The sequence below is a fragment of the Plectropomus leopardus genome, chromosome 6 (assembly GCF_008729295.1).
Source record: "Plectropomus leopardus isolate mb chromosome 6, YSFRI_Pleo_2.0, whole genome shotgun sequence".
In the NCBI taxonomy this organism is placed as follows: domain Eukaryota; kingdom Metazoa; phylum Chordata; class Actinopteri; order Perciformes; family Serranidae; genus Plectropomus; species Plectropomus leopardus.
In genome coordinates this window covers 17239413-17267072 of record NC_056468.1, presented here as the reverse complement: position 1 = coordinate 17267072, position 27660 = coordinate 17239413, and the positions used below count along the sequence as shown (strand labels likewise).

At 38.9% G+C, this 27660-nt stretch overlaps 1 protein-coding gene across 1 annotated transcript; it reads right to left on the bottom strand.

The window, feature by feature from the left end:
• Nucleotides 1–143: 143 nt before the first annotated feature.
• On the bottom strand, nt 144–25557 carry thbs4a (thrombospondin 4a). Its single transcript, XM_042488571.1, has 23 exons — nt 25313–25557; nt 24222–24419; nt 23150–23397; nt 22882–22984; nt 22686–22777; nt 20514–20565; nt 20207–20409; nt 19985–20122; nt 19785–19865; nt 18643–18795; nt 18361–18465; nt 18141–18248; nt 17520–17679; nt 16412–16530; nt 16277–16329; nt 16112–16196; nt 14358–14454; nt 14087–14265; nt 13812–13860; nt 13474–13670; nt 878–1050; nt 654–793; nt 144–566 (listed from the first exon to the last, which is right to left on the bottom strand). Exons 1-23 carry the CDS (start codon nt 25392–25394, stop codon nt 517–519), a joined length of 2865 nt encoding a protein of 954 aa, XP_042344505.1. The 5' UTR covers nt 25395–25557; the 3' UTR covers nt 144–516.
• Between the last annotated feature and the right edge of the window lie 2103 nt (nt 25558–27660).

Genomic DNA, 27660 nt, shown 5'->3' with positions numbered 1-27660 from the left:
ATTCATCGTTTAGCGATAAGAGCTGGGCAAGATTTGGATGGTTCAGACTATTTGGTGAGTACTCCTTTTTTATTTTTTCTATTAAAAACATGCAGAGAAAATATAAGTGATCGATTTAATGTAAAAATAAAACCTGCTGTGGATTTCTTGAAATGCTCTTGATTTTATTGTACTTGCAACATATTCAGATAGTATTCTATCTTAAACAGTACTCATAAAATGCCGATAAAGAAGCATTTGAGATATTGCATAGACATACACAGAACCCGCTGATGATTTATACAAGAATGCACTTCGCTCAGTTACAAAGTATAAAATGCCCAACAATATGCTTTCCTAAGACCCTCTAACTCAAATGGCTGTTGAAATACTATCATTAAAGTATTTTACCAAAACATTCATCCTCCTCTCTCTAACTCACGTCCTCTACCTCTTTGTTGCAGCTCTGCTCCCTTCATCCATGTTTTCAGGCGGGCTAAAGCTGTTTTGTTGACGGATGGCTCCTCTGCTCGAGCTTCACTCAGTGTTCTGGTTGTTGGGATCCTCGTAGTCAGCAGGAATCGTGTCTGAAGGGAACAGAAAGAAAGAGAAAGTGGTAGGTATACTCGAGTTTATGTAGCAGACTGAACTGCTCATTACTTACAGACACTCACCATTGCATCGGTACTTCAGATTGGACCAGATTATATTTTCCTGAGAGAAGCAGAACACGCCCAGTCTCCCACCTCTCATACTGGTGTCAATTATCCCCTGTGTGTCCGCTACCAGCGTTGGACCCTCAAAGAAGCGGGCCCTGGCAAACACATGGAGTAAAAGTCAGTTAACACAGTATGAGTTGGAAGGTCTGTGTAGTGTTTGTGTGTGTGTGTGTTTGTACCTGATGTATCCAACCTGCGGTCTGTGCTGGAGGAACCAACGGTAGGAGACCTTGTCCTTCCAGCCCACGTTCCTGGGGTCCTTCCACAGGAGACGGACCTGGTCAGGGGTATCTCCTGTGTGCCAGAGGGAGTTCCTCATGTACTCACCAGGACCCGTCTTTGACTTCACAACCTGGTGATACAGAAGAAAAAGAGACGGATAATGCTGATGAGAGTAAAACACGAGCGTAGGGCGTCGACAATCACAGGATTCGCACGTTCATGGACGGATTATGACAAATCAACCTCCTGGGCACAAATGCACAAATCACAATTTTATCACATTTGTAATGAAAGACAGCTGTTTTTTGGAAGTGTCATATTTTGACATTTTTCGACATACTAGAGTATGTTTTTCAACATACTATATTCAAATGTTTTTGCACGTTTTTTTTTTAACATTCTCTATTATGACGTGTGTAGACATGCTATTTTATGTGGTTTGGGGCTGTATTTTGGACTTGTCAAATGCTGAAATTTTTCGACATACTACGGTATGACATTCTCAGTAATTTTGCCAACATGCTATATAAGAATGTTATTGCACGTTTTTTCAACATCCTTTACTATCATGGTTCTCGAGATGCTGCACTGCGTGGTGTTCAGCTGATTTGGGGATATGTCATATTTGGAAATCTTTAGCCATACTATAGCCTTGCCTTTTCTGTCATATTTTTGACATGCATTTTTATGGTGTCTTTTGCCTTTTCTGCAACATTCTATGCTATGGTGCATCTTGGCAGGCTAATTTGAGCTGTTTTGAGGTGTTTTCAACTGTTTTTGGTTCACATCAAATTTTCACATTTTGCAATACTATGGCCTTGCCTTTTCTGTCATTGTTTTGACATGCATCATTTTGCTATATTTAGCCTTTTAGGCAACATTCCGTGCTATGGTGTGTCTTGGCAGATTATTTTATGCTGTTTTTGGCCTTGTCTTTTCGGTCATTTTTTCAACATTCATTATTTTGCTGTTTTGGGCCGTTTTTGCAACATTCTATGCTATGGTGTGTAGTGGAACGCTAGATTATGCTGTTTTGAGGTGTCTGCAGCTGTTTTTTGGAACTGTCATATTTTGACATTTTTGCCATACCATAGCCTTGCTTTTTCCTTCATTTTTTGGACATGCATTATTAGCGTGTTTTTGGCAGTTTTGGCAACATTCTTTGCACTGATGTGTCTCAGCACGCTATTTTATGCTGTTTTGAGGCATTTTTATCTGTTTTTTGGAACTGTCATATTTTGACATTTTTGCCTTACTATAGCCTTGCCTTTTCGGTCATTTTTTGGACATGCATTATTAGCGTCTTTTTGACCGTTTAGGCAACATTCTTTGCATTGGTGTGTCTTAGCAGGCTATTTTATGCTGTTTTGAGGTGTTTGCAGCTGTTTTTTGGACACGTCATATTTTGACTTTTTTGCCTTACTATAGCCTTGCCTTTTCGGTCATTTTTTGGACATGCATTATTAGCGTCTTTTTGGCAGTTTTGGCAACATTCTTTGCACTGGTGTGTCTTGGTACGCTATTTTATGCTGTTTTGAGGCATTTTTAGCTGTTTTTTGGAACTGTCATATTTTGACATTTTTTGCCTTACTATAGCCTTGCCTTTTCGGTCATTTTTTGGACATGCATTATTAGCGTCTTTTTTAGCAGTTTTGGCAACATTCTTTGCATTGGTGTGTCTTGGCACGCTATTTTATGCTGTTTTGAGGTGTTTGCAGCTGTTTTTTGGACACGTCATATTTTGACATTTTTGCCTTACTATAGCCTTGCCTTTTCGGTCATTTTTTGGACATGCATTATTAGCGTCTTTTTGGCAGTTTTGGCAACATTCTTTGCACTGGTGTGTCTTGGCACGCTATTTTATGCTGTTTTGAGGTGTTTGCAGCTGTTTTTTGGACACGTCATATTTTGACATTTTTGCCTTACTATAGCCTTGCCTTTTCGGTCATTTTTTGGACATGCATTATTAGCGTCTTTTTGGCCGTTTTTGGCAACATTCTTTGCACTGGTGTGTTTCGGCACGCTATTTTATGCTATTTTTGAGGTGGTTGCAGCTGTTTTTTGGAACTGTCATATTTTGACATTTTTGCCATACTATAGCCTTGCCTTTTCGTCATTTTTTGGACATGCATTATTAGCATCTTTTTGGCAGTTTTGGCAACATTCTTTGCACTGGTGTGTCTTGGCACGCTATTTTATGCTGTTTTGAGGCATTTTTAGCTGTTTTTTGGAACTGTCATATTTTGACATTTTTGCCATTACTATAGCCTTGCCTTTTCGGTCATTTTTTGGACATGCATTATTAGCGTCTTTTTGGCAGTTTTGGCAACATTCTTTGCACTGGTGTGTCTTGGCACGCTATTTTATGCTGTTTTGAGGTGTTTTTAGCTGTTTTTTGGAACTGTCATATTTTGACATTTTTGCCATACTATAGCCTTGCCTTTTCGGTCATTTTTTGGACATGCATTATTAGCGTCTTTTTGGCAGTTTTGGCAACATTCTTTGCACTGGTGTGTCTCGGCACGCTATTTTATGCTGTTTTGAGGCGTTTTTTAGCTGTTTTTTGGAACTGTCATATTTTGACATTTTTGCCTTACTATAGCCTTGCCTTTTCGGTCATTTTTTGGACATGCATTATTAGCGTCTTTTTGCAGTTTTGGCAACATTCTTTGCATTGGTGTGTCTTAGCAGGCTATTTTATGCTGTTTTGAGGTGGTTGCAGCTGTTTTTTGGAACTGTCATATTTTGACATTTTTGCCTTACTATAGCCTTGCCTTTTCGGTCATTTTTTGGACATGCATTATTAGCATCTTTTTGGCAGTTTTGGCAACATTCTTTGCACTGGTGTGTCTTGGCACGCTATTTTATGCTGTTTTGAGGTTTTTAGCTGTTTTTTGGAACTGTCATATTTTGACATTTTTGCCTTACTATAGCCTTGCCTTTTCGGTCATTTTTTGGACATGCATTATTAGCGTCTTTTTAGCAGTTTTTGGCAACATTCTTTGCATTGGTGTGTCTTGGCACGCTATTTTATGCTGTTTTGAGGCATTTGCCAGCTGTTTTTTGGACACGTCATATTTTGACATTTTTGCCTTACTATAGCCTTGCCTTTTCGGTCATTTTTTGGACATGCATTATTAGCGTCTTTTTGGCAGTTTTGGCAACATTCTTTGCACTGGTGTGTCTTGGCACGCTATTTTATGCTGTTTTGAGGTGTTTTTAGCTGTTTTTTGGAACTGTCATATTTTGACATTTTTGCCTTACTATAGCCTTGCCTTTTCGGTCATTTTTTGGACATGCATTATTAGCGTCTTTTTGGCAGTTTTGGCAACATTCTTTGCACTGGTGTGTTTTCGGCACGCTATTTTATGCTATTTTGAGGTGGTTGCAGCTGTTTTTTTTGAACTGTCACATTTTGACATTTTTGCCTTACTATAGCCTTGCCTTTTCGGTCATTTTTTGGACATGCATTATTAGCATCTTTTTGGCAGTTTTGGCAACATTCTTTGCACTGGTGTGTCTTGGCACGCTATTTTATGCTGTTTTGAGGCATTTTTAGCTGTTTTTTGGAACTGTCATATTTTGACATTTTTGCCATACTATAGCCTTGCCTTTTCGGTCATTTTTTGGACATGCATTATTAGCGTATTTTTAGCAGTTTTGGCAACATTCTTTGCATTGGTGTGTCTTGGCACGCTATTTTATGCTGTTTTGAGGTGTTTGCAGCTGTTTTTTGGACACGTCATATTTTGACATTTTTGCCTTACTATAGCCTTGCCTTTTCGGTCATTTTTTGGACATGCATTATTAGCGTCTTTTGGCAGTTTTGCAACATTCTTTGCATTGGTGTGTCTTGGCACGCTATTTTATGCTGTTTTGAGGCATTTTTAGCTGTTCTTTGGAACTGTCATATTTTGACATTTTTGCCTTACTATAGCCTTGCCTTTTTTTCATATTTTTGTCAAAATATGACATGTCCAAAAAACAGCTGCAAACACCTCAAAACAGCATAAAATAGCTGCTTGCTGAGACACACCAATGCAAAGAATGTTGCCAAAGCTGCCAAAAAGATGCTAATAATGCATGTCCAAAAAACGACCGAAAAGGCAAGGCTATAGTAAGGCAAAAATGTCAAAATATGACAGTTCCAAAAAACAGCTGCAAACACCTCAAAACAGCATAAAATAGCGTATCAAGACACACCAGTGCAAAGAATGTTGCCAAAACTGCCAAAAAGACGCTAATAATGCATGTCCAAAAAATGACCGAAAAGGCAAGGCTATAGTATGGCAAAAATGTCAAAATATGACAGTTCCAAAAAACAGCTAAAAATGCCTCAAGACAACATAAAATAGCTTGCTGAGACAACCAATGCAAAGAATGTTGCCAAAAACTGCCAAAAAGACGCTAATATGCATGTCCAAAAAATGACAGAAAAAAGGCAAGGCTATAGTAAGGCAAAAATGTCAAAATATGACACTTCCAAAAAACAGCTAAAAGTGCCTCAAAACAACATAAAATAGCGTGCTGAGACACACCAATGCAAAGAATGTGCAAAAACTGCCAAAAAGACGCTAATAATGCATGTCCAAAAAATGACCGAAAAGGCAAGGCTATAGTAAGGCAAAAATATCAAATATGACGTGTCCAAAAAACAGCTGCAAACCTCAAAATAGCATAAAATAGCGTGCGAAGACACACCAATACAAGAATGTTGCAAAAACTGCCAAAAAGACGCTAATAATGCATGTCCAAAAAATGACCGAAAAGGCAAGGCTATAGTAAGGCAAAAATGTCAAAATATGACAGTTCAAAAAAACAGCTAAAAAAACACCTCAAAACAGCATAAAATAGCGTGCTGAGACACACCACTGCAAAGAATGTTGCAAAAAACGGCCAAAAAGACGCTAATATTGCATGTCCAAAAAATGACCGAAAAGGCAAGGCTATAGTAAGGCAAAAATCAAAATATGACAGTTCCAAAAAACAGCTGCAAACACCTCAAAACAGCATAAAATGCCTGCCCAACACACGCATGCAATAGAATGTTGCAAAAAAGCCCAAAAGCGAAATACTGCATGTCCAAAAAATGACCGAAAAGGCAAGGCTATAGTATTGGCAAAAATGTCAAAATATGACATGTCCAAAAAACAGCTTGAAAACATCTCAAAACAGCATAAAAATAGCGTGCCAGAAACACACCAGCATAGAATGTTGCAAAAACTGCCAAAAAGCAGCTATATATGCATGTCCAAAAAATGACCGAAAAGGCAAGGCTATAGTATGGCAAAAATGTCAAAATATGACGTGTCCAAAAAACAGCTGCAAACGCCTCAAAATAGCATAAAATAGCGTGCCAAGACACACCAATACAAAGAATGTTGCAAAAACTGCCAAAAAGACGCTAATAATGCATGTCCAAAAAATGACCGAAAAGGCAAGGCTATAGTAAGGCAAAAATGTCAAAATATGACACTTCCAAAAAAACAGCTAAAAAAGTGCCTCAAAACAACATAAAATAGCGCGTGCTGACACACCACTGCAAAATGCATGTTGCAAAAATGGCCAAAAAGACGCTAATAATGCATGTCCAAAAAATGACCGAAAAGGCAAGGCTATAGTAAGGCAAAAATGTCAAAATATGACAGTTCCAAAAAACAGCTGCAAACACCTCAAAACAGCATAAAATAGCGTGCCCAACACACCTATGCAATAGAATGTCGCAAAAAAACTGCCAAAAAGACAGCTAAATACTGCATGTCCAAAAAATGACCGAAAAGGCAAGGCTATAGTAAGGCAAAAATGTCAAAATGACATGTCCAAAAAACAGCTGAAAACACCTCAAAACAGCAAAAAAATAGCGTGCCAAGAAACACACCATAGCATAGAATGTTGCAAAAACTGCCAAAAAGACGCTAATAATGCATGTCCAAAAAATGACCGAAAAGGCAAGGCTATAGTATGGCAAAAATGTCAAAATATGACGTGTCCAAAAAACAGCTGCAAACACCTCAAAACAGCATAATAGCGTGCCAAGACACCCCATAGCATAGAATGTTGCCAAAACTGCCAAAAAGACGCTAATAATTGCATGTCCAAAAAATGACCGAAAAGGCAAGGCTATAGTAAGGCAAAAATGTCAAAATATGACAGTTCCAAAAAACAGCTAAAAAACCTCAAAACAGCATAAAAAATAGCGTGCTGTGACACACCACTGCAAAGCATGTTGCAAAAACGGCCAAAAAGACGCTAATAATGCATGTCCAAAAAATGACCGAAAAGGCAAGGCTATAGTAAGGCAAAAATGTCAAAATATGACAGTTCCAAAAAACAGCTGCAAACACCTCAAAACAGCATAAAATAGCGTGCCAAGACACACCAATGCAAAGAATGTTGCAAAAACGGCCAAAAAGACGCTAATAATGCATGTCCAAAAAATGACCGAAAAGGCAAGGCTATAGTAAGCAAAAATGTCAAAATATGACAGTTCCAAAAAACAGCTGCAAACACCCAAAACAGCATAAAATGGCCTGCCCAACACACTATGGTATATAGAATGTCGCAAAAAAAAAGCCAAAAAGACAGCGAAATACTGCATCTCCAAAAAATGACCGAAAAGGCAAAAAGGCTATAGTATGGAAAAAATGTCAAAATATGACATGTCCAAAAAACAGCTGAAAACACCTCAAAACAGCAAAAAATGGCCTGCCAAGACACGCCATAGCATAGAATGTTGCAAAAACTGCCAAAAAGCACGCTATAATGCATGTCCAAAAAATGACCGAAAAGGCAAGGCTATAGTATGTAAAAAATGTCAAAATATGACGTGTCCAAAAAACAGCTGCAAACGCCTCAAAAAGCATAAAATAGAGTGCCAAGACACACCAATACATAGAATGTTGCAAAAACTGCCAAAAAGACGCTAATAATGCATGTCCAAAAAATGACCGAAAAGGCAAGGCTATAGTATGGCAAAAATGTCAAAATATGACAGTTCCAAAAAACAGCAGCTAAAAACACCTCAAAACAGCATAAAATAGCGTGCTTAGTCACGCCATAGCATTGAATGTTGCAAAAACTGCCAAAAAGACGCTAATAATGCATGTCCAAAAAATGACCGAAAAGGCAAGGCTATAGTATGGCAAAAATGTCAAAATATGACAGTGTCCAAAAAACAGCTGCAAAACACCTCAAAAAGCATAAAATAGCGTGCCAGACACACCACTGCAAAGAATGTTGCAAAAACTGCTAAAAAGACGCTAATAATGCATGTCCAAAAAATGACCGAAAAGGCAAGGCTATAGTAAGGCAAAAATGTCAAAATATGACGTGTCCAAAAAACAGCTGCAAACACCTCAAAATAGCATAAAATAGCGTGCCAAGACACACCAGTGCAAAGAATGTTGCCAAAACTGCCAAAAAGACGCTAATAATGCATGTCCAAAAAATGACCGAAAAGGCAAGGCTATAGTAAGGCAAAAATGTCAAAATATGACAGTTCCAAAAAACAGCTGCAAAACCTCAAAACAGCATAATAAAATAGCGTGCTTAGTCACGCCATAGCATTGAATGTTTGCAAAAACTGCCAAAAAGACGCTAATAATGCATGTCCAAAAAATGACCGAAAAGGCAAGGCTATAGTAAGGCAAAAATGTCAAAATATGACAGTTCCAAAAAAACAGCTGCAAAACACCTCAAAACAGCATAAAATAGCGTGCTAAGACACACCAATGCAAAGAATGTTGCCAAAAACTGCTAAAAAGACGCTAATAATGCATGTCCAAAAAATGACCGAAAAGGCAAGGCTATAGTATGGCAAAAATCTCAAAATATGACAGTTTCCAAAAAACAGCTGCAAACACCTCAAAACAGCATAAAATAGCGTGCTGAGACACACCAGTGCAAAGAATGTTGCAAAAACAGCCAAAAAGACGCTAATAATGCATGTCCAAAAAATGACCGAAAAGGCAAGGCTATAGTATGGCAAAAATGTCAAAATATACAGTTCCAAAAAACAGCTGCAAAAAACCCCAAAACAGCATAAAATAGCGTGCCAAGACACACCAATGCAAAAAATGTTGCAAAAACTGCCAAAAAGACGCTAATATTGCATGTCCAAAAAATGACCGAAAGGCAAGGCTATAGTATGGCAAAAATGTCAAAATATATGACAGTTCCAAAAAACAGCTAAAAAGTGCCTCAAAACAACATAAAATAGCGTGCTGAGACACACCACTGCAAAGCATGTTGCAAAAACTGCCAAAAAGACGCTAATAATGCATGTCCAAAAAATGACCGAAAAGGCAAGGCTATAGTAAGGCAAAAATGTCAAAATATGACAGTTCCAAAAAACAGCTGCAAACACCTCAAAACAGCATAAAATAGCGTGCCAAGACACACCAATGCAAAGAATGTTGCAAAAACTGCCAAAAAGACGCTAATAATGCATGTCCAAAAAATGACCGAAAAGGCAAGGCTATAGTATGGCAAAAATGTCAAAATATGACAGTTCCAAAAAACAGCTGCAAACACGCCAAAACAGCATAAAATGGCCTGCCCAAACACGCTATAGTATAGAATGTCGCAAAAAAGCCCAACTACAGCGAAATACTCCGCCTCGAAAAAATGACCGAAAAGGCAAGGCTATAGTATGGAAAATATGTCAAAACATGACATGTCCAAAAAACAGTTGAAAACACCTCAAAACAGCAAAAAATGGCCTGCCAAGACACACCAATGCAAAGAATGTTGCAAAAACTGCCAAAAAGACGCTAATGATGCATGTCCAATGACCGAAAAGGCAAGGCTATAGTAAGGCAAAAATATCAAAATATGACATGTCCAACAAACAGCTGCATACTATATTATGATATTTTGATGCTATTTTGGACATTAAACTTAATTTCCAAGATCAGACAAGATCGGGCATTCTCAGGGCGGCATGGCCTTAAGCAACTGAGGGCAACACACATGGGCTATTTATACATGTGAAAACACCAATGACAGTTTTCAAAACTGTTGAATACAGCTAAGGATTCATTAGATTGTTAGTCCACTAGTGTTGCTTTTGAAGGCCCCTCTCCGCTAAGGTAGTAGCAGCAGCCCCTGCTGATGAAAGATGAGAAAAGCTTACAGCACTGGGTGTTCCCAGCAGTCTCCCATCCAAGTATTGATCCAGCCCGACCCTTTTTAGCTTTCCAGATGAGAAGAGAGCAGGTGTTCTCAGGGTGGTATGGCCATAAGCAATGGAATAGGACGCACAGGGGGTATTTATTCATAGTGAAACACCACTGAGAGTTCTCAAAGCTGTTGATTACTGCTTACCATAATCTGAACCTTACATACAAATCCCATGAAAAAGACCATAACCACTAATGAGGTAATCTAATACGTACAGAATGTCAAAAAAATGCCATCAAAGAAAAGCACAGGTGAAAATGTCATATTCCAAAAAAAAAAAAAAACCTATACAGTATGTGATTAAGAATGTTGCTAAAAAGTCATAATATAGCATGCCATAAAAAATCATAATGCATCACAGTATAGTATTTCATAAGAAAATGAATAGTGGTGTGCTAAAAAAAAAATCATGATATAGTGTGTCAGAAATTTTTTTGATAATAAAAAGCCCGTAGCAGAGCATGAAACGAGTATATATGAAAATTCATAGCATAAGATGTCATTGAACAGCGTAAAAAATCATGGTATAGTATGTCGTCCGAAAAACCATTAGAAAAGTCATAGTGTAGTACGTCATCAAAAATCGCATGAAATAGTCACAGTATCGCATGTTGTCCAAAAGTATAGTGTGTTCAAAATAGCCTGAAAAAGTCATTGTGCAATATGTTGTCCAAAATAGCGTAGATGTGTCTTAGTTAAGTATGTCATCCAAACAGCATACAAATTATAGATTGTTTTGTCATCCAAAATGGTAGAAAATAGTCATAGTGTAGTATGTCATCCAAAAGAGCATAAAAAAGACAAGTATAATAGGTCATAAAAAGTCACAGCTTATTATGCCATAAAACATGATGTAAAAAAGTAATTGTATGGTATCTTAAAAAACAAGGTGTATAATGCCAGAAAAAAATTAATAATACTGTTTTGTTTTGTTTTTTTTACTTTTTTTTGTCATTGAAAGTGTCAAAATTGAGTGCAAAGTTACAAAAAGACATAGTATACTATCACCCCAAGACGATAATACAGTTTTCACAGCAAAAGTAAGTCATTGTATTGGGAGAAGTATGTTGTGCAAAAAAGCATAAAACAAGTCATATTATACTATGTTGTCCAAAATAGCACAAAAGAGTAGTATCTCATTCAAAATATGTAGAGAAAGTCATACTATGGTATGTCGTTCAAAGAATGTCAAAAATGTGATAGTTAAGCAGGGTCGGGCAGGGTTAGTACTTGCCTGGGAGACCGCCTGGGAATACCCGGTGCTGTAAGCTTTTCTTTTTCCCTCTCTCATCTTTTATCAACAGAGGGTGCTGCTGCTTCCTTGGCAGAGACAGGACTTTGAAAAACCACATGGCGAAAAACTACACGTTTTTTTTTAGCCGTGATCAGCAGTAAAAAAGCTTGCTGAATTACCGATAAAATGACTTACTGTGCTTGCTGTGAAAACTATATTATTCTTTTTGGGATGGATAGTATACTATGTCTTTCTCTGAAGTTGCACTCTATACAATTATGACACTTTCTTTCAATGACAAAAAAAAGGTTAAACAAAAAACCCAATATCATAATTTATTTTTTCTGGCATTATACACCTTATTTTTTAAGACGTCACACAATTACTTTTTTACATCATGTTTTATGGCATCCTAAGCTGTGACTTTTTTATGACCTATTATACTCATCTTTTTTTATGCTCTTTTGGACGACATACTACACTATGACTATTTTCTGCCATTTTGGATTCATTTTGAATGAATTTTGACGACATAATGTGCTATTACTTTTTTGATGCTATTTTGGAAGACAGTATAATATAGCTGGTTAATGCTTTTTTGCTCAACATACTGCACTATGAGATCTTTTATGATTTTTTGGATGACATACTATACTATATATATGGTACATAAATAATACATATATTTTTGATGACATCCTATGCTATTAATTTTCTTATATAGTCTTTATGCCATGGGGGGGTGTTTTGTTTCCAAAAATACTATCATGAAATTTTTTGTGGCACATTGCATTATTCATTTTTCATGAGAATTTCTTATGAAATACTATACTGTGATGTTTTATGGCATGCTATATTATGACTTTTTTAGCAAAATTCTTAATGACATACTGTGCGGTTTGGGTTTTTTTTTTGCATATGACATTTTTTTCTGACATTCTCACCTGTGCTTTTCATTAACTGAAAAGGCGTGTCAGCCACGAAAGCCCAACAATGTCCAGAGATTTCAGCATCTCAGGGCAAATCTCATCCACACTTGGAGCCTTGCTGCCAAGGAGCTCTTTAACTACTTTAGCGACCTCTGCCAGGGATATCGACAAGGGTTCCCCTAAGTCGTCAGACTCTGCCTCCTCCACAGAGGACATGACGGTAGCGTTCAGGAGTTCTTCAAAGTGTTCCTTGCATTGCTCAATAATATCTCCAGTCCGGGTCAGCAGTTCTCCCCTGCTGAGCAAAGCCTGAGACAAACCCTGCTTTCCCTTCCGCAGATGTCTGTCTGACCAAAAGTCCTTCTCCATTTCCTTTCCAAACTCCTCCCATATCAGAGTCTTTGCTTTGGCAACTGCCTCAGGTGCAGCCCCTCTGGCTGGCCATTTCCTGTCTGCTGCTTCAGGAGGCCCCTGGGTTTACAAAGCCCAAAAGACTTTCATCTTCAGCTTGACGGCCTCCATCAACGCTGGTTTCCACCACCGCATTTTTTGGTATGCCACCACGACAGGCACCGACGACCTTCTGACCATAACTTTTAGCAGCCTCCTCCTCGATGGAGGTTATAAACATAGACCACTCCGATTCCCTTTCCCCCACCTTCCCCAGGGATGCACAAAAAAATCTTCTGGAGTTGTGAGTTGAAAACCTGGACAGGGGCCTACACCAGACGTCCCCAGTTCAACCTCACCACATGTTTGGGTTTACCAGGTCTGTCCAGTCGCCTCCCCCGCCACCTGATCCAACTCACCACCAGGTGGTGATCAGCTGACGGCTTTGCTCCTCTCTTCACCTGAGTGTCCAAGACATACAGCCGCAGCTCGGAAGATATGTTCACAAAGTAGACCATTGATCTTTGGCCTAGGGAACTCTGGTACTAAGTAAACTTGTGAAAATCCCTATGCTCGAATGTGGTGTTTGTTAAAAATAATCCATGACTTGCACATAAGTACAATAACAGAAAACCACTTCGGTTCAGATCGGGCAGGCACTGACGCTTTGGGCCCCTGGTCCTGTGCCCTGAAGGCCCAGTCAATAATACATCCATATACAAATGTCTAGCTGTCCTTGGGCAGGACATGAAGACCAGCACTGTGTACAGTAGCTGGCTGCCATTTGTGTGTGATGATGTATATGAAAGCATCCACTTACCTTGAGCTGTATTCCTGGCTCGGCGACAGCTCTGAAGGGTGCAGCCTGCCAGTAAGTTTGTTCAGTCTGTTTCCACATCACCACGTAGAAGGAAGAGGAGTCCTGGTAGCCAAAGATGAAGCCAGTGTAGTCATCATCTGTCACTGTGTTAACGTGAAATGTTCCCTCAAAATCGACCCCGCTGAATGCTTTGTAGCCTGCAGATGTGGAGAGGAAATACAACACAGTTGGTAAAGGCTGACAAAGAAAACACACACACACACACACACACACCTAATAAAAAAGATGGAACATGTTCTCTTATTTAGACAGACAGTATGAAGGTATTCTGCGCTCACCGACTGCAAGACCAGGGTCAGAGTTCATGGTCTGAACAATCTCCATGCCCTGTTAGGACAGAAGAAAAGTAGCTTCACTTTATCTGTACTCTTATAGGACTCATTTGATATGTTAATCACAGTTTTTCTTGTTAAAAAGAAGAGGTGATCAAATTTTACGAACAATTCAGAACTCAATGGACTGAACAACGATGAGCTTTATACAAAGGCTTTAAATAATCTGTAATACGCTGTAATAGTTAAGTAAAGGGGGTTGAACTTTGACCCCTGTTTACCTGATTGAGGACAACCCAGTTGGGATCAATCTGAGAGTCCCCCTCTGGATCTAGCACGACGGTCTGATAGGCTCGGAAGTCGGTCAGGGTGATCTCAGCGTTCTCCGGGCAGTGGTCGATTATGTCAATAACATTGTCTTTGTCAAAATCTCCTTCACATGCATCTCCAACACCGTTCACTGAAATACGAAGACACAGCTCAGGGGGACCTTGAAGCACAAACACGCACTGTGCAAATGCATGTACATGCACCCAAAACAGTGAAACTTACTATCTGTGTCTTTTTGATCTGGGTTGGGGACTAGTCTGCAGTTGTCATGAACGTCCAATATGCCGTCGTTATCATCGTCATCATCACATTCATCTCCCTGTCAAAATTTGAAAAAGGAGATTTGGAGAAGTGTTAATGCATCTAAAAGTCAGTAAACATGGGATGAATTAATGACATATGATCAAATAAATCAAAGAAATACTTCACCCCCAAAGGACCATTTGTATGTAATACTACTAATAATAATACTACAACTACTGCTAACTACTACTAATAATAATACATTTGAAGAACCTTTAAAAAGAGATATTACAAAGTGCTTTAACAAACAAAGCAAACGAGAAATGAGATACATAGACAGCAAAACATCATTGGAAAGCCAAACAGTCCTATTGAACACAAGCAAGAGTTAGTATAAAATAAAAACCAGTGGACAAATAATGCAAGATGCAGGATGTTAGAATGTCAGTATAAATGAATGCAAAGAACTAGATCAAACACAACAACAACATAAGCAATAAAAGCACAAATAAAATGAAATAATATAAAACAGAAATAAAAAGACAACATCAAATAAAAGCAAGTCTACAAAAATTGGTTATAAGAAGAGGTCAGATCAAGGGGCCCTGATGGGAAAGGCACTGTCACCTTAAGTTTTAAGCCTTGACTTTGGAATTGCCAGAAGGGCCCCACATGAGAATCTAAGGCTGGAAACTGGCTCACATAGGTGTCAACATTATTGTTATGTAGGTTTGGGACTTGTGAAATCTTAAAAAATTAATTCTGAAAAGAACTAGAGTTGCAAATCACTGATTTCATCACGATACAATAACATATTGATATTTTGGACTATCATACGACATTTGCCAATATCACAAAGTCTGCCTCGATACCATTTCGATTCGATTTAGGGGCCTGCTTTGGATATTTCCCGCTATTATATGTTCATTTAACACAGTTGGTTACAGAGGAGACTGCCACCCCTTTATTTGCTTTTGGCCAGAGAAGATAAAAATGGATCGACGTTTTCAATTTGCATCTATGATGCATGGTCGTTACTCGGTCAATGGATTGTTACGCCCCTAAAATGAACAGGGAGCAAATGGAGAGAAGCCAGGATTAGGCTAATGTTGTGCTGTCTGTTAAAACCAGTGTTTTAATGACTTGCTCCATGGTTAAAGAAGAGTCCAAAAACAGATAAAGTTCTTGATGAGCTGAAGTCATAGGGGTTAAACAACAGCCAAACTATATCAAAACATCTGTTTACAAACTCTAATACAACTTGGGTACTAAAATCCAAGTCTTATTTATCCAGTCATATGCTCAGCACTTTCCAGACAGACAAAGCCAAACAACACGATCAAACTAACTACTCAAGGCAGCGATAGACCAGCAGCTCCAATATTCAGCGAAATTAAATTTTCAGTTTTTATCAGTGGAGTCTGACTTTAAAGAGACCATAGATAAGTTTCACTTTCAGTTCAATTCCCTGTCAGAAAGGACTGTTTGTTTGGGAAGTACTGAGCATACAACTAGACAAATGAGACTTGGGCTATGCTGCACAAGTTGTGACAGAGTTTTTAAACATATATTTTGATACAGTTTTACTGTTCTTTAACATCGACCTCTATGACCTCAATTCATTCTCCTTTTTAGAATTCTTTGTTTTGTGGCGCCATGATAACTGATGTACAAATTATCATTTGGGAGATGAAGTACTCAGTTCAGTTAAGTATGAATCAGAAGATCAAAACCATTCCATCCTTGTCAGTGTCCAGCTGAGAGGCGTTGATGATTTCGGGACAGTTGTCGTTTGTGTTCTGGTGGCCGTCACCATCACTGACAAAGAGAAGGTAGTGTAGGTAAAACAAATGGCAAAACTTTATATTCAAACCACAGGTCATGACAGTGGGCTCTACCTGTCTATATTGTTATCACAGGTATCGCCCACAAGGTCGCCATCGGTGTCAGACTGCAGGTAGACAAAAGACACACCGTTGGACTTATGGCAGCAGATCTTGAATCTTTTGTCAGCTTGTTGTTTGATTTGTTACCTGGTTGGGGTTAAACATATCAGGACAGCTGTCACAGACATCTCCCACCCCGTCATTGTCTCTGTCTTTCTGGTCTGGGTTGGGGACTTGCTGGCAGTTGTCGAGAATATTCATCAGACCTGCGAACATGAACACCTCAGCACTTTTGTTTCTAGGTCGTGTGTAAAAGCGTTGACAGGAAAATCAAAAAGCTTGACAAAACGCAGCCAGACACGGCCTGTCAAATGCATCACCAGATGGCAGTGTTTGTTTAAGAGGAAGGTAAAATAGTTTCCAGTAGCCTTGAATGCCTGGCAGAGGCTTACCGTGGAAAAATCACTTTTTTTTTTTTTTACAGAGGAGACAGACATGACCTAGCGCTTAGAAATCCAGCCTTGGACTTAAAGACATAACCAAATGATCAAGGGGTTGGAGCTCATCCAAAAGTGAATGAACATAAGTCAACAAACAGAGTCTAAACATACACATAAAGGTGAACATGCGGGCAAAACACAAAGGCAAAACGTAAAAAATGTGCTTCCAATGGAACAAATGAGAGGTGCTCTAAAAGGGCAATCAAGTGAAGTATGTGAGACAACACTTATGATTCCAGTTGGAACATTTTAACATTTAACACTGTTTTCTCCTGGGGTTTTGAATGTTTTGGTTTTTCTTTAATGAGGCTTGAATTGTTTCCCTGCGGGGGCAGTGACCTAACTGGTTGAGGATGTGAATTGGAAACAGACACAAAAAAGGAGGATGTTTTGAAAAGATAAAGTGCTGCCAGTGCAGTGAAAACAACAAAAGTGTCCACACTTTCCACTACACAAGACTGTAAAGATTGAATTGTTGTCTAGACAGTCTGTGGCTTGGATAACCTTGACAGACACAGTAGTTGTCCAACGTGATTATTAGCCATTTGGTTTCACGATGTGTTTCTAAAATCATTAACTCTAATTGATGCAATAAAAGCAGTAATGATCCAGTTACACCGCCCACAGTAATGCCGGTCCAACATTTCAGTTAATGTGATCATTTACAAAAATGGACCCTCAAATGGGACTCAATGATGTCCAGCAATCACAAAACTAGAATAATTATTTGACTGTTAAATAATAAAAACACCTACCATCCCCATCCTTATCATCATCACACTCATCTCCCAGCCCGTCCTGATCAGTGTCCATCTGTGAAGGATTGTCAACTGTCCTGCAGTTGTCACAGGCGTCGCCAAGGAGATCCTTATCGCTGTTTCTTTGATCCACATTAGGAACGAGCCAGCAGTTGTCCTAGGACGAAAAAAATAGGGGTGTACTGTAGTGCAGTGTTTCTCAGTTGTCGTAAGTGTACCCCAAGGGGTACTCTGGAGTACCGCAGGGGCTATAGAAGACTTTAAAGTGTTAATTTAAAGAATATTAATCATGCATAATTCCCAAAATAATTAAAATCAGAAAAGGATTTATAGCCAGGTAGGTTTTCACCCACAAGGAATCTGCTGTGGTATTTTTGGTGCATATATTAAACATATTAAGAGGAATAAAAATAAGGCAACACTGCAACACTCAAGAACATAAATATTAAGTGGAAAAATTGACAATACAGATATTTCAAAGGTACTTTTAAAAGGTACTATAATATGAGTTTGGACACCACTTGGTATAGTGCAATGGCTCAATCATAAAAATGTAAGAGTGCACCAAAATGTGTGACAGCTCATTGTATGCTGGTCGTGTGGAACAAAGTTACCCACATCTAAGTTAGAAATGCCATCGTTGTCTGCATCATCATCACAGGAGTCGCCTATCCCATCCCTGTCTGCATCCTCTTGGCCAGAGTTTGGCACAAACACACAGTTGTCCTGGAAACAACAGAGCAAAAACAAACACACAAATACACACACACACAGCATTAGTTTTTAATACTAGTGTGGATTAATGCTAAAGAGGGCGGGGGGGTGCAGAAATTAATACCTGCTCACAGTTGATGTTGCTGCACGGGAGTTTTTCGTCAGGGTATCCGTCAATATCTGTGTCCTTTCCACACACATAGCCATTACCTGCCCAGCCAACACCACACTAATACACATACACACACACACACACACACACACAGACACACAAGAAGGAAACATCAAGTCATGACATTTTATATAAATGATGTAATGAGGAACAGTATAACAGTAATTCACGTTCATGATCCAGGAGGATGTATATCCAGCTAAACATGACGTCAGTGTTTCCAAAAACTCTTACCACACAGCTAATGCTGCCGTCTCTCTCCACGACACACTCGCCATTTACGTCACAGGCACTGAGTTTACCGTTGGGGCAAAGCCTGGTACCATGGCAGCCACTCCTCTGGTCACCTGTGAAACCAGTTTTGCAGTCTCCGCAGCGGAACGAGCCCTGGTGAGAAAGTACAGAGTAAAAAAATAGAGCTTTCTGCTATAAGAGTATGACAATAACAAAACTGTCATTTAGTTTCAAGGTCCCCCCTCTTATATACAAAGCGCCAAATGGGCAAGGACAAAGCTACATTGATAACTCTCTTATTCACTTTGTGCTGTGAAGAAAATTGTGATCATCTGCTGATGGTTTATTATAGGCTCTCGGCAACAGCAGAAAGAAAATGAGAAATGCGGTCTTTGTTAATCACACCAAATTCTGGGCCCTATGTGCACACAGTCTTTGTGAGCCCCCCACCCTTCCTATCATAGCTCATGTCTCCCTTGCACACTTTTTGAATCTTTTTGCAAAGTCAGTTTGCCTTCTTAACTTCTCCTTTCTTTTCTTATACAATGGTCGCTCTCTTTGCAGATTTATTCAGCCATGTTTTGTTTAGTTATGGCATTAATTAAAAACAAAAACTTACAAACAAACTCAAACTTTTAATTCCAAGTTTTTTGAAGGCATCCTCCATTTGGGGCCCTGAGTAATCAGTCTCTCTTTTCCCCACACAACGATGCCCCTGGTTAATTACATCCTAAAGCTATGGAACACACTGCCTATAGATATCAGGGAAGCTAAAAGATACCTAAATTTCTCTAGTTTGACTTTAACTACCTATGACTTCTTTACAGACCTGGAATTTAGTCTTTTACACTTCATACTGCTGTAATTCTTTTAAAATGTATTTTTCTTGATCCTTTGACTATGATTTATTGTTTTGCTGATATTGAACTATGATGCCTTCTGAACTCAATTTTCATCTTATTTTTTGTTTTCACTTGTGTCCTTGTTCCCTTGTTGGCCTGTTCTATGTCTATTCTGTCTTTCTGCACATGAGGCCCACAGTGCATATAATTGCCTTATTGTAAAGCAATTTGTGTTTCATTGCTTTTATGAAGGATGCGAAATGAATAAAATTTATAAAACAGCAGTTCCAGTGGTCTTACTATAGTGTTGTAGCAGTGCGAGTTGGGAGTGCAACCTCCTATCTCAGGCGGGCTCAGACACTCATCAATATCGTCACACACCTGAGAAAGTAGATGAAAGCCATTATATAGAAAAAACATTCATATTCTGCTAACAGAAACAGATAAATCAAAGAGAATTTAATGATTTATATTAAGCATATTCATTTTGTTTGTTGTACCTGTTTGTGTGACTTGGCATAGGACACTCCCACTCCATTTAACTCTGGTCCACTGAATCCCAGAGGGCACTTCTCACACCGAAAACCAGGAGCAGTGTTCACACACCGGACACCAGGGTAACATGGGTTAAACTGGCACTAAAACAAACAAAAAATTGAGAAAAATCATAACTAGTACTATTACTGGTTGCAGAGACACTTGAAGGAATGTGTGATCCATACCTCATCTACATCGTCACAGTGCACCCCGTCTCCTGTAAATCCATCAGGACAGGGGGCACACTGAAAACCTCCTGACTCTGTGGGGATGCACATGTTCTGTCTGAAACAGGTCCCAGGTAGACACTGCGTCAGAGGCTGAGGCTGCATGACAAACTGCCAAGGACTCGGAGCTGGATCTGGGTTGGTTGGAGTGCCCCCAGGACCTGTGGGAAACACATGGAAAGATGTGAAGCACCTCGCTGAAGTGTCACTTTGTAAGCAGTGTCTATATTCGGCATAAATGATCATTGTTTTTTTTTCTGCTTACCACAGACAAGACACTCTGCGATGGTATTCCTCAGAAAAGTTGTCTCCTTAATCTGAACCAGAGAGAAACAGAGCATTGGATATTCAGAACAAAACTGTGTGCTGTAGTGTTAGGACTTCACAGGTAAAATTATTAGAGAAATTATAATTTTATGTTTCAATAACTTTAAAATCTGAAAGTTTTGAAAAAGCTATAAAAATGTGTCTGCTAAGGCGAGCTCCAGTAATCTGTCTCCTCATATAATGCATTCTCTCAGTGTGTTCAGCAAGTCTGCTTATAAATACCTTGGTTTCTGGTTAGACGACAAGCTGTCCTTTAAAAACATGTCAGTGAACTTACTAAATCACTAAAGGAAAATCTGTCTTTTTTTTTTTTTTTTTTTTACAGAAACTGTAAAGGCATGTATGACCCAGAACTAAAGAAAGCAAATTGTTCAAACAACCGTTTGATGTTTTAGATTATGGTGATGTTATTTATATGCAATCTTCTGCCCTCAAGCCACTTGATGCAGTCTATCACTCTGCCCTTAGTTTTGTAATTGGTGATGGCTTTCGGACGCATCATTGTATACTGCATGAGAAAGTTGGTTGGCGGTCACTGGCAACAAAAAGATTACAGCATTTCTCTCTATTTATTTACAGATCACTTCTTGATAAACTACCTGGATATCTCATGTGTTTAAACTATAGAACAATGTCTTGCTGCACTAGGTCCCAAAACTATAGACTATTTATAGAAAATCATTAGGTAAATGCTGAAATTGGGAAATTGGCTTTTAGATATTACGTCTCACACAAGCGGAACAACCTGCAGAAGCTCTTGAAATTAGATGCTCTAATCACTTTTAATCAATTTAAATTTCTGCTGACTGAGCATAGTGAATGCAAGTGTCTTCCTTGAGTGATGTTGTCCTATGTGTTGATGTTCTGGGATTAATTGTTGATGTATGCAGTGGCTATTGTGTGTTTTTTTAGCTTGTGCACACACAGTGTGCACTTTAGTATCAACCATATTTCTCATGTTTGTTGATGTATACTTTAGTGTGCTTTTGTTGTTTTATATATGAGGAATCACAACATCCTTGTAAAAGAGAGCTTGCTCTCAATGGCATTCCCCGTGCAAATAAAGGCTAAAAAAAAGTCTTGATGTTTAACCTTGTAACAAGCATTTCATTGCCTCAGGCTTCCTGTTTGATGCCTCATCTCCTAACAAATCTTCTGCTTTAAGTGTCTGAAATCATCCGTGTCTGTCTGCTGCTGAGGTGAATTCACTTTCACTCAGATGTCTGCTGCTGAGGTTACATAAAGTCTTGAAACAAGAGAGCTCCAGCAGGTCCTCACAGTCTGGAGTCTTACTTTACATAACAAACTGCTGATTTTATTGCAAAACCAATCTCATCCCGAAGAAAAAGGAAATTCCAAATGGTTGTGAATCAGCCCACATTCTTTCACTTCTAAAAGTAGGTAACTCCTCATAACAACCATAGACCTCTCCGCATTTTCTGATACCAAGGCTCTCTAAAAAACCCTCTCTTTCATTTTATCCTCTTAATTTCATCTCAGTATCAACCTGGTTTTAAAAGCAACCATAAAGCTGTCGAACGACAACATCAAATTATTGGACTATTTATCGGAACTGTATGTTGCAATACTGTTTAATTATACTTTGATTTATTTTCCAAATCATCCTGAACAATTTCAAAATTTGGGTTTTCCCTTTCAATCAAGAGTTATCCATGTGAGACACACAAGCCTGGGACCAGGGTGTCTACAGGAATCAAACACTTATATTTTAATACTTTAAGACCCTTTCAAGATAATTTAAGACTGATTATTGTATGGTCCCATTCAGAGAAAGACTTTATGAGGGATTCTGGTTATTAGAATGACTTTAATTAATCTACATTTTGTCAGCAGTTCAGTATTAAGTTTCAAATGAATTAGTGGGTTTTGTGGTAGGTTTTAAGATTTGTGACATTCAGAAATTTGGTCTTTCACACAACAGCTTGACTCATTTTGACAAGAAGAAATTACAAGATGGATAAATAAAATTAGATCAAATGTTTGTGCAATTAAATCATCAGCCTAATGTTGATTTAAAAAAATCTAATTAAAGACATTTTAAAACTTATTAAGGACCTGCAAACACCCTGCGGGACACAGTACAGGTTACCTGCTGGAGGAGCAGCTTCTTCATCTCTGAAAACATGGTCCTCAGCTCCTGTATGGTGTCTTGGTCTGTTGCTGTCCTGCCTCCCTGGATATCTGACAGAATTTCATAAATCAGAAGTAGAGAATTAGACACACAACACACATCTACCAGGTTTATTGACTCCACATGTTTGTCAAATGCAATCTGTTCTTCTCACTCAGCAGCTGCAGAGATTCACGTTGATCCACGCTGCAGTCCTGCAGAGTCGCCACATTGTCTATAGTGTCCTCTATCACCAGCTTCAGGTCTGTCAGCTCATCCTTATTAAGAAATAAAAGACAAGAGTTTAACTAATTGATTAAAATAAAATGCATGTGGTGTGTGTCTATCAAATAATTATTCATAATTACACTGTGATGTTAGGACTTTTCTATGCAGCATATCTCTGCAGTCAAATGTGTAATTACTCTCAGCTGAAAACTCACCTGTCCACTGGACTGTAGGGTCCTTAGAGCCACCTTGTTGGGGCCAAGGGGGAGAGACCCGAAAGCAGCCGGCAGATCCTCCAAAGTGTGCATCAGAGTGCAGTCTACATAGATGTAGAGACGAGGTGGACCTCCCTGTAGACCACTGGCGTGTAGCATTATATGGTGATCTCGGCCATCTGCCAGGGAAGCGTGGTTGAAACTGGTGGTGCCAAATCTGCCATCAGTCTTCTGGTAACGTACGGTCACTGGAGAGGAAGCGAACCGATAAGGAAAGAAAACAGAGTGGACAGAGAGGCAGAGAACACACGTTAAAGGAACAGCTCACCTCAAAATCCAACCATGAAAAAAAAGAAATTCCTCTTACCTGTACTGCTACTTATGCATCTACATTGTTTAGGTATGAGTCGCATATTGTTGGGGATGTTTACCTTCTCTGGAATACAATGGAACTAGATGACATTTGGCTTATGGTGCTCAAGGCCCAAAAAATATGTATTTCAAAAGCTCAGCAGCAATGTCTCTTTCCAGAAATCCTGACCCCATTACTCTGGATAATCCACAGACCTCGTTTTAAGCAGTTTTATGTAGAAATTATCTTTCTAGCAAACTACACCCACCAACCACATTGCCATGCATCTACTCATAAACAAGAGGCTTATGCTCATGACAGTGCAAATTTTGTTTTAGGTTTTTGTGTTTGTAGGGCATGTCTTTTATGGTGAAATTGAAGACAAGTTTTCACATTTGTGAACAATAAAGTTTCCATAATGTAAACATTTATTGCATCCTCCTCAGCTGAGCTGCAACATTAGTTATCTCAGTGGTGCTGGGTGAGCTGGCAGTAGATGCACGTGTAGCTCAGTAGCAAGAAGATAGCTTCTGCCGCTCCATCTATTTACAATTATATGCAAGAGAAGGCATCTCTACGGACAATACCTCCAAAACTCGCTAACTCGTATAAAAACAATCTAGATTGATAAATAGCACTACAGGTAAGAGGAGAAAAACTCAAATTTTGATGTAATTAGTTTAATCAGTTGTCAACATTGTTTTGAATTTAATAATTCACCCTTGCTCAGTTTGGCCTGCACGCTGAGCTCCAGGTACTTGCTGTTGTCTTTGGGGTTAATGACACTGTACAGAGAGACGGGAGCCTTGTTGTGGAGCCTGAAGGAAGAGAGGAGGAAGGCCTCATCTCGCCCTTTGTTCTTCAAGCTTCCTTGGAGCAAGTCTGGCAGGCAGTCTGGAGACACCAGCAGGTCGTAGACTAACACAGGAGAGGACTGTTAAACACCTGCATTAAACTGTAGAAACATTGCACTGTGACTGTGAATAACGTTCAGAGAAATAGCACGGTGTAACACAGACAGTGAGGCAAACATGCAGCATAGTAGTCAGTTAATATGCAAGGATCGTAGATTGATAGTATGAGCATGAAGGCAATCAGTCTGGCACACTGTAAGTGGTGCAGAGTTTCTTTTTTAGTCACCATTATAATGGAGAGTTTCCTCAGTGTTTGTCTTAATGGCTATGATTGAGTGTTGGAGTGTGAGTGTCTGGATTGCTACTGCTGAGTCAGTGCTACTTTATTATGTGTGACAGTGTACCTGTGTGTGTAAGTCCACGTTCATGCTTGAATCCTGCTGTGTTTTATAGAGTGGTAGACTGAAATTGTAGAGGGGACCAGCACAAAAAACTCTTTCCACTGGAACAAAGTAACCCACTGCCTCACACTCACGCGCATACACACACAAGAACACCACGCAGCCATTTCGGTGAATACAAGAATAATACAAAGTGACAGGTGATTATATGGAAACATTTGCATGTAGATTCCAGGCAAATCAAAGTGTTGCACATGCACTTTCTCACATGGCAGTTAGTGTTTTACCATCTAAAACTGATTTACGTATTTAGGTCAGACTGTTACTGGATCCAGGAAATCAAGATCTATGAGCCACAGAGAAGCCAAACAAATCAGTCCTTGTTATTTGCGGGTTTGCTGCAGATTAGAAGTTGTAAAACCAGACAAAAGACTATATAAGTGGAAAAGACACTGACTGCAACAGACATAATTGACAGTGATATACAGAGGTTTCTAACATGTGCTGATCTACAGACAAGTTTTCCAGAAGGGCATGGATGCTGAAGAGTACTTACTAATGCCTTGAGCTGTGATAGTGAGCACCAGCTGTTGCAGCACCAGAGACAGAGCCGCTGCTCTGGCCCACACACCCATCATTCAGTGCTTCAGCTTGGGACACACCTCAGCAGAAGCTGTTCAGGAAAAAAAAAAGTTTCCACTTGTGGATCAGTAGGAGTATCACAAATGAATCACCTGCTTTAACACAGACTGATGGAAAAATCCAGACGTTGAAGCAAAATCTCAGCAGAGGTGAGATGGCTTTGTGGACACAGGCACAGCTTTTAAAGCAGAGGGGAGTGTCCTTGCACTCTACTGTTGCGAATGTGGCAGTGTCGGGGCTATTTTAATAGTTTGTGGGAGTGTCCCCTTGCTGCTACACTAATGATGCATGTTGTCCCTGTTTCTGTAAAAGCTGAGGTGGCCTAATATTACTGGAAATATTCTAAAAACATTTTTTTTACAAAAGGCATTACCTAGTATATTACAAAAGCCAGACTACTGAATCACTGTATGAACTAAATGTGAGTGTTTTTTTAATGTGTTTATGACCCTTTTTATTTAAAGTCAAGATAGAGCTGTTATTCATTAGTCCTTCTGTCTATTGTCGTTGGGGGATTTGTAATATAATAATATAAAAAGTGCTCTAAATCAGCCTGTAAACAGTCAGCCAACTCTAAAAAAGTGTCTCTGATGGATTTTGACTCTGTGTTAAAGTAGGAAAACTTGACTCCAGCTGGCCATTGTTTTTCACAAACATCATGAACCTGTGTCATTGATGTGGATTTCAGCTCTCATCTCCAGTGAGCAAGTTTAGTTGTATAACAGTAAACCAGATGTTTTTAATTTTAATCTAATTGAATCTAACTTGTTCTACATGCCTCTGCAACCGTTTTCTAAATTCCAGCTGTTGGAGAATGTGGAGAGGGAAGGACAAAGAGGGCTAGACTCTGGACCCTGGAAACATTTCATGATAGATGTCTGGTACTTGTCTTAAAACTTTCTCTACAATCCTCAAGCACATTTCAACATCTCTGCCGCCAAGCCAGAGAGAGACATTTACCATCCCCACAGTGCATTATCTCCGCGCATCCGTTTGTGTCTGGCTGTCTGGTCTACGATCAAACACCTGGCAGCCTTCAAACAGTCTGACAGTCAGCCAGCGGACAGACGTCATGCTATTGTTGCTGAAAATAAGTAAAATTCCACAAAAAGCATAACATGTATTATTTGACATTTTTACATGAAAATCAAAAAATGAAATGGTTACTTCCAGTACTTATATAAAGAAAGTCAGTTCCAGTCAACACAGAAGCTAAAAGTTGGGGATGCACAATAATATTGGCTCGTCATCGGTATCGGCAGATATTGGCTTTAAAAAGAAATATCGGAATCGGACATGCTGATTTCTGCCAATAGCAGATTTTTTTTTTAATTTATTGATGAAATGAACATGTACAAAACATCAACCTTAAGTTGAAGCATTTTCCATTTTTTTTGCACAATGAGTAAATATTACATTAAAAAGCATTACATTTTATGTTGCTGTAATTAGGTTGGGGAAAAAAGTGGATATATAGATTTAGGTATCAGTTATTGGCTAAATGTGTTGTTATATATTTCTACATATTTGATATCTGCAAAAAAATCCAGTAGGCCTACCATGCATCCCTACTAACAGTGCATCACAGCACCATCTAAGCCTTAGAAAAAAGGGAAGCATGTCAAATATTTAAGCATTGGAGAGGAACTCGTGTTTTTTTATTTTTGGCTTAAGTGAGGGCATACAATTTTAAATTGCTGCATTTTGTATGTATTTTTTTTTAAATCACCCAATTTACACCATTTATCATATCTGGAAACTGGAAATCTTAAATTATTGTTGAAATATCAAATTTCTGACAGTCCATGGATACATTATGAGTGAAAAATGCTTCCATCAGAAAAAAAAGTTAAAGCTCCAGGATACCATCTTCATGGTAAAATGAACCCTTTATATAAAAGGGTTAATTTAAAATATTATTAAAATTCATAGTGGAGGGAGGGTCATGCATTCATCCCTCAAAAACTCGGGCAGACTCAAGGAAAAATACCTGTAGCTGCACGGAGGGTCCCAAAAAAAAAAAATTTTTTTTTTTAAAATCATGCTCCAGCCACACTCCTCCCATAATAAAGAACAGTCCCTTATAGTTGAGTGACATATGGTTGAATTCTCCAAAAAAAAAAAAAAAAGTCCTATTTAAAACATATTCATATCACTATGTCACATTATTATTTTGTCATGACAATACAGTGAGTCATCTTTATCTTTGGATGTCTTCACCTCTGCACGCGCTGATTTGACAGGTACTTCATGATGACCCCG

Excerpts from the sequence above, each read along its gene's own strand:
- thbs4a (XM_042488571.1), bottom strand. The coding sequence starts at position 25,394 with ATGATGGGTGTGTGGGCCAGAGCAGCGGCTCTGTCTCTGGTGCTGCAA. Across the intron at positions 24,420-25,312 it reads TATCACAGCTCAAGGCATTA|TCTACGACCTGCTGGTGTCT; the intron begins GTAAGTACTCTT and ends CTCCTGTGTTAG. Across the intron at positions 1,051-13,473 it reads AGCCAGGAATACAGCTCAAG|GTTGTGAAGTCAAAGACGGG; the intron begins GTAAGTGGATGC and ends CTGTATCACCAG.